This window comes from Nanorana parkeri, unplaced genomic scaffold (assembly GCF_000935625.1).
Source record: "Nanorana parkeri isolate BGI_ZX_2015 unplaced genomic scaffold, ASM93562v1 scaffold825, whole genome shotgun sequence".
NCBI lineage: Eukaryota > Metazoa > Chordata > Amphibia > Anura > Dicroglossidae > Nanorana > Nanorana parkeri.
This window is the reverse complement of record NW_017307093.1, coordinates 356,973-367,884: the sequence shown is the minus strand read 5'-3', so window position 1 is coordinate 367,884 and position 10,912 is coordinate 356,973. Positions and strand designations below refer to the sequence as shown.

General features: G+C 39.4%; 1 protein-coding gene across 1 annotated transcript in view; it reads left to right on the top strand.

Moving 5' to 3' along the window:
- The window catches only part of GABBR2 (gamma-aminobutyric acid type B receptor subunit 2), a 509,415-nt gene that overhangs the window by 356,366 nt on the left and 142,137 nt on the right, over positions 1 to 10,912 (top strand). Inside the window, exons 9-11 of the mRNA XM_018565262.1 lie at positions 2,782 to 2,862; positions 4,694 to 4,844; positions 9,634 to 9,766. Coding sequence (XP_018420764.1) covers positions 2,782 to 2,862; positions 4,694 to 4,844; positions 9,634 to 9,766 — 365 coding nt within the window. The remainder of the gene's footprint in view (positions 1 to 2,781; positions 2,863 to 4,693; positions 4,845 to 9,633; positions 9,767 to 10,912) is intronic.

Sequence of the window (10,912 nt, the reverse complement as noted above, 5' to 3'; positions counted from 1 at the left end):
GGGGGAAAAAGAGGGAGGGGGGGGGGGTGAGGAGGGAGAGGTGTGTCACATTCTGAAAGCTGCAGAAGTGATTGAGCAGCTTTAAAGGGTTGGGCCTGTGCAAGGAAAGAAAATGGAAGCTGCTATTCCTTGCCTTGAAAAGGTGCGGGTTCTAAGATTTTCATCTGAATCCTGCCTAGCGACCTAATGAGTATCTTACCTGTAACAAGAATGCAGAAAGTTGGGTATTCAGACTTCACTGGCTATGTGCTTGATCCACAAAAAGGAATACAAGTCAAATCATCCACAAGTGATGTTTCATTTACAGATGTAGCCTGACAGCAAGTTTAAATCTTCAAGATACCGAAAATGAAAATATAAGTTTTGGGTGGACTGATCCTTTAATATAAATTAGTAACAAGTTATGCAGAGTTGTATGTATCTTTATTATATGGGCAGTAGAAATGTCGTGGTGCTTTCATGGAGGAGTTTTTGGTAATGGTTACATTTTCGCTTTTGTTTAAGCAGAAATCCAGTTTTATTTAGCCAGGAGAGACAGCCGGGAGGATGAGCAAGGGGATGTCTCCAGGAGAGAGAGCGAGGGGAGACAGCCAGGAGAGTGAGGAGAGACAGCCAGGGGTGAGAGAGCAAGGAGAGACAGCCAGGGGAGACAGTGAGGAGAGGGAGCAAGGAGAGACAGCCTCCATGCACTTGCATGGCATCGTGACATCTTGTCTCTGGGTTTCAGCTGGCTTTTCAGTAAAAAATATGCTAAAGTTAATTTTGGTGCACATAAGCACAATATATTACCCATTTTTTAGCAAAATATAAAGAATGATGTTGTGTCAAGTAAATAGATACCAAACATGTCAAGCGTTAGAATTGCACACACCCATGAAACTGCAACAAACTATGGTTTTGAACATTTCCACAGGCAATGCGTTAAATCCCTTTAGGCCTTTTTCACATGGGCAGTCTAATCGGGTCCACCTGTAAGTTTTTCAGGCAGATCCAATCAGATGCCCAATGTTAGTCTATGGGCAGCCATGTGTAAACACCAGCCAGGTCCAGAAAAAGAAACGGATCAGAGACCATATCGTGCTGGATGGAGGGTAATCTTATGTAAACGGACACACATGTCCACTTACATCCGCTTTCCCATAGACTAACATGACATTGTAAGGTGGAGGAAAAAACTGTATGGACATGGATGTCACAGAAGTGACATCCGCTTTGTACTGCCCTGATCAGGAGGGGACCCGTGCATAGATTCCCTCCTGATCAGCCCGTGTGAAAGGGATCTTACAGGTCATCAATCTAGAATTAAAGTGAATTATTGCCTTAGACGTTTTGCTCTCATTCATGCTCTCATTATTGCTATCTCAAAAGGAGCTGACAAGCTCCCTGTGTGATAGCATAGAGGAAGTGAGGGGGGGGGGGTGAGGAGGGAGAGGTGTGTCACATTCTGAAAGCTGCAGAAGTGATTGAGCAGCTTTAAAGGGTTGGGCCTGTGCAAGGAAAGAAAATGGAAGCTGCTATTCCTTGCCTTGAAAAGGTGCGGGTTCTAAGATTTTCATCTGAATCCTGCCTAGCGACCTAATGAGTATCTTACCTGTAACAAGAATGCAGAAAGTTGGGTATTCAGACTTCACTGGCTATGTGCTTGATCCACAAAAAGGAATACAAGTCAAATCATCCACAAGTGATGTTTCATTTACAGATGTAGCCTGACAGCAAGTTTAAATCTTCAAGATACCGAAAATGAAAATATAAGTTTTGGGTGGACTGATCCTTTAATATAAATTAGTAACAAGTTATGCAGAGTTGTATGTATCTTTATTATATGGGCAGTAGAAATGTCGTGGTGCTTTCATGGAGGAGTTTTTGGTAATGGTTACATTTTCGCTTTTGTTTAAGCAGAAATCCAGTTTTATTTAAAATGGCCCTTTCAGACTCCCCACAACCATCTCCTGTTTTTCAAAAATTGGCTTCATACATACCTTTTTTCCTGGAGTCTTCTGGCTTGCACATGACATCCTCATGTTCCTGTGGCCTCGGTGGACAGTCTTCAATATTTTATTGTACTGTGAGCCCAACTCAGCCTGGTAACACACCCCCAAGGTCTCTATCAAAACAGCCTAGGCTCACAGGGAGTGAGGTGCATGACACTGGACATTAATAAACTTATAAACAGAATGGCAGTGGGACATAGTTTCTGTGGGGGACAGCACTGACGACAATGTGCTTAGCATAGTGAGAGCTATAAATAAATAAAACTGGATTTCTGCTTTAAAGGAAACATGTCATGATAGTAACATGCATGCTGCTGAGCTTTCCATCTCAAAATGTTAGTTGCTGCCATGCTGATCTTCTCTGGCTTCAATACTTTTAGTCAATGACTCATACAAAGTACTCAGCTAAGGAAATCTGTCTGCGTAGATCTGCATACTTATTTTTGACTCATTGGCTCAAAATATGAAAGCTAGCACAATACTGTAATGGCCAGGCAACTAGTCTTTTCAGAAAGCAGCCATCTATAGAAGCTCTCATATTTCTCTTGTGATAGGTTTACTTAGCATTAAGTGGTTTTCTGAACTAGAAAAGAGATTCTTGCTACATTATTACAACGGAAGAGCACTTCTGTGTTTTTATAAATATCTTTTTATGTTTTTGAGAATCTCATGCCTAAGTATCTATTTTAAACCTAGTAAATTATATGTTAATCCATAGCAACTTACTGAACAAATGTATGAGGAGAGTAACTAACATAACCTATAACTTCCTCCCTTTGTCTTTCTGCAGATGGAAAGGAAGTGAAGGTGGGCGAATACAATGCCGTAGCTGACAGTCTGGAACTGATCAATGACACCATCAAGTTTCAAGGTATACCCATATACAATAAAATGTGCTTGACTTCACAAACCACATGCATCACAATATTGTATGTCAGGAGAGATGGCACAAGACAGGCATTCTAACTGCATGTAAGCACAAATGTTGTTGAAGAATGCCAGACAAATGTCAAAACCCCCATACAGTACATTGCTGAATTGACTAAAAAATACTGTATTACTTTATACACTATACTGGGTCCAATTACTTATATTCCTTCTTCATATTATGTTCTTTACATACTTTGCACATCAACTGAAATCAGTGCAACTGCTTAAGCTGACCTTCACTAAGGTTCCATTCACACTTGCTCAACCTGTTCTATGTGTACTTCTAGCGTTGGTGTACATACATTTAATTCCTCTCTTTTTGTGGGACAAAAGTTTACTACCTTGTTGTTCCCCACTATTTTTATTGTTATTATTCTGCCTTGATTTCGGTCGTCCGTTGGTAGTTATACTTACATGTGCCAACGGATTTCCTATATTGACTGGAGTGAGCCCACTATTATGAACTCCTTTTTTACTACTTTCTGTGTTATTTTTACCTATGATTAAATTATCTACGTTTAGTTTAAGTGATTTTATTTTTATACCCTCCCCAGTGTCATTTGTTGTTGATGGCACCCCAACACATTATACAGCATGCCGCAGCACACCACAATGTACATACTGTGTGCTGTGGTGTGCTGAATTTTTTAAAAAAGGTCATGTACATGTTTTTCATCCTTAACTTGCCTTGGCAACCCATTCAAAATAAGTGGGCTGCTTTTACACAATGCACAGTAACACTTATGATAGCATGCGTTAATGCACTGCAATGGAACATTTATAGGCTGTCTTTAGGGATAAAAAAAAGTCCCCTTCCAGTGGGGCTATGCCCACATTGCAAGGATTAATTTCTCATTAATATCTAGGGGTTCTGTGTAAAGGACTTTTACTTACTAATCCCCACTCCCAAAGGCTCCAAAACCAGCATCCACAGCCTCTTCCCCCATACGCTCTAACGGTCGGAGGCCCGCTGACATCACATACAATGCAGGGCCCATAACACTGCATTATAAATGAGGAAGCCTTGGGACAGTCCATAAGACAGAGTGTCGAGGAGACGAGGGATCAGGTAAATAAAAGTGTTTACACAGCTCCCCCAGAAATTAACAAGCAATTAATCCTTGCAGTGTGGGGGTAGCTTTTTTTTTACCCGGAAATAGGCTTTAAGTGTTAGTGGGTCTTAAAGCATTTTTTACATTGTTTTCATTACTGCCTGTTATCTCCAGTGGATACATTTCCCCTAATGTATTATCTTAGTGACACCTATAAAGATGGGGGCAGGATCTGCCTAGTAGGCACATAGACAGCAATAATTATCCTCAATAGAGCAAAGCTCCCTTTCTGCATTTATTTTTTGAAACCAGTGACAAGTTGTTCGGAAACATCTGCTCTTAGATATGTCCAAACTGTTTTTTAAAAATGGAATATAATTTCTACATAGTTCAGATAAAGTGGGTGTAATATCCCTAAATCCTTTGGCTTGTTGTCAATAAACAATAAAAACTTTAGAAGGTCTTCCTCCATTGTGTTATCTGTGGCTTAAAGAGCTGCTGCTTTCTAACATTAAACATTCTAACATTAAAACCTATCTCTACCCTTCTCCACATTAATAAAAAACATTTGTGGCTGGAGTTTGGCTTCAAATAACAATAATGTAAAGAAGAGAGATGGTTAATGCACAGAAATCTGTAGTCTCTTATATGTTGTGCAAGCAGCATTTGTTTGACTGGGATACATACAAATATCTAAGACAAAGCCTGTGTTACATTTAGGAGTGGAACCTCCAAAAGATCAAACGTTCATCCGAATGCAGCGACGCCAGATCCATCTGCCACTGTACAGCATACTTTCGGCCCTGACGATTATCGGAATGATCATGGCCAGCACATTTTTATTTTTTAACATCAAAAATAGGAACCAGAAGTAAGTACAATTTATATTTACTTTTTAGTCTTGGCAGTATGTGCATGTTTGCCGCACATTTAAGCTTTGTGTCCTAAAGTCTACAAATTTTCTTTGCCATAGTTTTCCTTATATTTGCTGGGTGCTGGAACACCTGCTAGAAATATTTCACATTAGTTTGTTGTGTGGTCCTGAAGTACTATCTCCAAATGAGTTATGATTAAAAAAAAACATGCTCTCAGGATTCTCTGGCCGGTGGTACACCAATTCTTGTTTGCATTCACTACTCAGGTATTCAGCAAAAAATACTTGTTCTGGCAAACATAGTATCAATGTAAACTAAGAGATGAGTATGTGGCACATAGTAGTGCTTGACCATACCTTGTAATATCCCTCTGCCAGTACTAATGGATCCTTTTGGAATGAATAAACTAGCTTTTTGCATAAACGTAAGCCCCTTGACCACCTGACAGTTCTTAAGCCTAAAAATATATTACTTAGGCACTGAGCACTGCATTCTAGAAAGATGGATATCTTCTCTCCTTATACCAGTGGTGGCCTACCAAGTCTCAAGTGACACAATTGTTTAGGTTCTATTCACATGAATACGTTGCAGTCCCGCAAGGTAAAAAGTGTGTTTGCTATTACTATTTTTATTATTAGTACATTATATCATGAAGCACCCAGAACACAATGATATGTTTGTGTAAAACAGGAATGTAGCATTAACATAAGGTCAAGTTGGGTTTGTGCAAATAGGAATTAGCACAACAGTGACATTTTAACAGGAAGTTTTTCACAGGACATTGCACTCTCTTACACAAGTGTTTGGCGCTTATGCAGTAAAAGGCAATGTCATCCAAAATATACAACTTTTTTTAACTCATTCAATTAATTAATTTCTCTTTTTATATTATTGCATTTTTTCTTCATGGGGGAGCTCCCTGTAATTAGCCAGCATTTGGTCACTAAAGCACATCAGCTCTGCCTCATGAACTCTAAGGAAGTGCTTTGAGGTCACATCACTCCCTCTGTAAACACAATGAAGAGAATTTATCAAAACCGGAGCTGACAGGATCTGAAGCAGCTGTCCATGGCAAGCTTCAATTTTTCATTTTCAAAGTGCAACTGAACAAACTGACAAGAAAAGCTGCTCCTGGGCAACTGCTCAGGATTCTGTCTGCTCCAACTTTGATAAATTATCCCCATTATGTTTAAAGTTCATGGTACAGAACGCTTAAGGGGAAGATAATTGGGATGTGCAGGAGCCACTGGCACTCAGTGTGCTTCTACATCAATCACATGCTCCTAAGCACTAGCAAGCTGAACACGGGTATGCATGGTGGGAACCATTGCCCTATACCCTAGAAGTTGCTGCATTTACAGCAAAATACTTATTGTTTTAACAGAGGCACAATTAGACACTATTGTTGAGCCAAACGTGGCTGGGTTTGATTCGCATGGGAATTCACCAAGCCCAGCCAGAAATCCGGGTTCCCCAAACCATCCAAGCAAACCAAACCCAGGAGCAGACACCATGAAAACCACACAACATCATTGGTTGCTAGGACACTAGTGGCTGGGTCACACGGCATCATCATGGTTGCTAGGATGCAGACGGGTGTACCATAACAACCAGTGACGGTATGGAGCTGCATGTGTTCTATCAACCAATCATGTTGTGTGGCCTGCATAGTATCATTTTGTTGCTAAGATGCTGCCAATCTTACATCAACAGAGCTTGTCATGGTGTGCCCGCCTGCATCCTAACAACCAATTACATTGTTTGGCTCCGCCACCTGTCAAGCGATGTCTGGCTTTTTTTAAAGCTGGCTTTTTTTAAAGGCCGATTTGCAAGCTTTGGTTAAAAAAGGCATTAGTAGCTGGACATTGCCATGGGGGACATGTACCAATATAAACCTGTTTTAAAAAATACCATTCAACGTTCTTTTAATGTGGCCTACAGAAAAATATTAAGTATACACCAATCCTTTAAATAACATGCTTATGGGATACATGCAACGGTTTCCCAAAAGCATGTTATTTAAAGGATTTGGGATACATGCTACTGTATCCCAAAAGCATGGTATTTAAAGTATTATAAAAGGGTTTCTTCTTTTTTAAAGAGCAGCTGGGGATCTGTTGTTTAGCAGTAGTAGCACTATCACCTCTAAATGACAGCTCTTCACTGGCTTCTGTTTAAAAAAAAAAAAAAAATAGGCCAGGGTTCCTGGGTGATGCCATTGATCAAATAAGGCCATGACAAGGTAGCATCATTGTGGGGGCAGGTCAGCGTAGTCAAATATGGCTCATTGTGATTGGTGTGGAGGTACATTGGATAGATGATGTGATTGATGTTGTATGTACATTGGGGGGGGAGGGCATTGTTTATTTATTTTAATAAAGGGCTTTTTCCACAGTGTGGGTGTTTTTATTTGCTATTTACCTTTTTTTGTGAATGAGTAACAAGTACCCCTTATTTACTTGGAGGTTATTTCCAGGGACCCCCAAATCCTTTATAGGGGACAGGATGGGAGTATGAACTTCTTGCCCCTATATTTAGTCAATAACATTACTCAGGATTCCCACCAGCTTCATTACAATTTCAAATAGAAGCTGGTGGGGATCTCTTATTTAAAGGTGATAGTGATTCTGCTACTAAATGAAAGACTTCTAGCTACATTAACAGAAGGTTCAAGCATGCAGGCAAACTGGCGAGCAATGGCTAGTTAAGTTGGTGGATCCATTTTTTATTTTATTTTTAAATAAAAGACTTGTCAAAAACATGTCTTTTGTTTTTTTTTTCAATTAAAAGATTGTTTGAAAAGTCTGGTGTTTTATTTACAATTTATTTTAACCCTTTGGTGAATGGGTACCCCTTACTCATTCACAAGGGGGGGGGGGGCGCATCTGGGTGCCCCTTTATTAAAGGGATACCCTGATGTGAATAAGCCCCCCCTGCCCGCACCCCCACAACCAACACCCAGGGCTTGTGGGGAAGTGGCCCTTGTCCCCATCGGCAACGGGGACAAGGTGCTTCTCCAGGGTGGCCTGGTATGGCACGGAGGGGGAGGGGCACTTGCTAATCCCCCTCCCCTTTCCTGCCCTGCCAGGCCTGTGCACGGGTCAAGGGTCTGGTTGGGAATTTTAGGGGGGACCCCATGTCTTCTTTCCCAATTTTTGGGGGTAGGGTTCCTCCTTAAGATTCCTACCAGACCTTAAGGGCCTGGTATGACTTAGGGGGGATCCCCGTGCTTTTTTTTTGCTTTATAAATGTAATTTTTTGCTGCAACAGCTTATATACTTCTATGCGCTACTTTACATGCAGTTTAAGGGGACCCCCCAGGCACGATATGTAAAGGAATTTTTCATTTTTATTGTTTCACTTTAAGCAATGTTAAAAGCACTGCTCTTTTAAAAACTGTATTTTTTTTAAAGCGTTTTTTTCATTGATACATGTCCCCCAGGGCAGTACCCGAATCATCATACCCTTTTTATGGCCAGTAACTTGCATATAAGCCTTCAAAGTGGGGACATTTGATTTTCAGAGTTCTGGTCTCATAGACTTTCATTGAGTTCAAAGTTTGAATTCAAATTTTTCACATGTTCTAAAGTTTGAAATCGAACTGAACTCTGCTGACACTTCCTTAATTTGGAGGGTGTTCCCCCCATGGTCGCTGAGTGTTGTAAAGTAGCCATAGTTCCAAGCTTGCTCCCGTGATGGACAACAATCTCACATTCAGTTTCCTCATTTGTATTGAGATTGTAGTCCATCCCGGGAGCGATCATGGGGCACAAAAGTAGCCACCCTACAGAAGGAAGGACAGTGTCAGCGCCAATACAGAAATGATTTGAGGATCTACAGCTGAGTGATATGCACATAAGATACATTTTTGTTAATAGTTAAAGTACTTGAATGCAGTTTTAAGATTTAACTCCTGAGTTTAGTGTCACATTAATAATGCAATATGCAAGTTTTCCATCAAAAAATATGTCCATTCATAACATCTCCCCCTTTCTTACCCTAAAATGCCATGAATAAATTACCTGGTGATTCTGCTTTTTTCTGATGTTGACACTAGTTCTGTGGCCAGGCTGACAAAGCAGGGCTCAAGGGGTGACATCATTTCCTGTACCGATATCAATGTAGAGGTGAAACCTCCAACTGCCACGCTGCAGCATAGGTATTGGGGATTACAAAAAGAACAACAAAACAGAAAAATAATGAAAACTTAGAGCTACCATTTGGGGCATTATTGAAATGAGGACTTTCCATGTGCTTTAAGTGTTGTCATAAAGGGGATCTCATCTACTATCTGTCTATAAGGACAGATTCATATATTTATACTTGCTTTATTTTAAATACTTTTATACTTTAAAGAATAAATAACTGGATTCAAGATTTATTTTTTAGTATTTGCCTGATTTTCCACTATTGAAATATATCAATAGTTCTATAATACTACACAATACTGTGCACAGGGTAAAGTTCTGGAACAGGTTATTTGCTTCTGTTATCAGAAATGTTTTAAATGATTAAAAATGAATATCTGCAATTGTTTTTAGCTTCTCTGAAAAAGGTAATATCAATTTGTCTGTTCAATGCAGGTCTTACTGAGCAAGCAACGCAAAGCTGTTTATAGAATATTATGTTGAGCTAGCAGTTTTTCCAATTATTTGATCAATTTTTAGGATATAAAATATGATCTGTTATACCAACAGTCAAACAAAATAACATAATTTGCTGTTTACAGTATGCTAGTTGAGCACTTTTCTGTACTGTAAATTGTCTGTGCCTTTCTTTTGGCAGGTTAATAAAGATGTCTAGTCCTTATATGAATAACCTTATTATCCTTGGAGGAATGCTTTCCTATGCATCTATATTTCTATTTGGCCTTGATGGATCATTTGTATCAGCAAAAACATTTGAGACGTTATGCACTGTAAGTAAATTTCTGGCTGCTGTTTTTATACCTTTTTCACCTTTATGAAATTGTAGTCTCAGTAGGGGCTCTACAGTACAGTGAATCATAAAGTGTGTTATGATAATGATGCTTGGGATTCTTTTTAAGAGTAGCCAAAAACACATTTTCACCTTGTTTAGCATTTATGCTCAAGAAAAAACTCAAAATCCTTGCTTAAAATCTAAATGTGCTTCCTTCACATCTCACTCTCCTTTTTTAGAGGATCCTCCACAAAGTATGGGGTTTTTTTCAAGGTACAAAATTGTGTGATTGCTTTCTTTAAAATAGCAAAAGCAAGATTATTAAATATATCCTCATTATATGTAATCTGCATGAAAAAGAACATTTCTATTATAAACTTGTAAAATGTTGAAGTAGTGGATTGTAGACTACATAAAGGAATACTAAGGAAGTGTTTCCATTTATTCAAAAGTAGATATATAGAATAAAATGAGCAAACATCTAAATACACAGTTAAAGTAGAAGTATGGTCCCCTTTTAGAAAATTTACAGTTTTTTTCTTAGTAGCCGTCCTGCACCTGAACACACTTAGTCCAGTTAATAGGGAGAAGACCCAGAAGGCAGCTAAACAGAACCAGGAAGTAGTAAAGCTGCTATGTTACAGGTTGGATCTTGTCTTTCTTCTGAACTAGAGTACCAGAATTACCTGTCCATATCAGACTGTTTGCTTATTGGTGAACTCTATGCGCCAGCAGTCTCTATTTTCAGAAGAAATACAAGTCCTAGGATGATGTGTTGCAGCTATCTATTAATAGATTGAAAACCATGACATTTTCTGTAGACCTGTTATTGTTCTGCAACATTTAGCATTTTGTGGTGTAATTTTGTTTTTGAACTAAAAGTCCCATCAAATCCGAGTGCCATCCGTTATACTAAAGGCTGCAGAATGTCTTAATATCATATATAGTAGATATACAAATCTGAACATGTCTTGGCACCATTTATTGTAAAACTGCAAATCCCATTATCATCATGTCCCTTCTTTACTTATACTAGAAGCCCCAGCATCCTTGGTACTATCTCATGTGGAATAACAAGGCCTGGGGAGGGGAAAGCTGGTTTTTGAAAACCCCCAACCCCCCCCCCCCTCCCCTCCCCAACTTT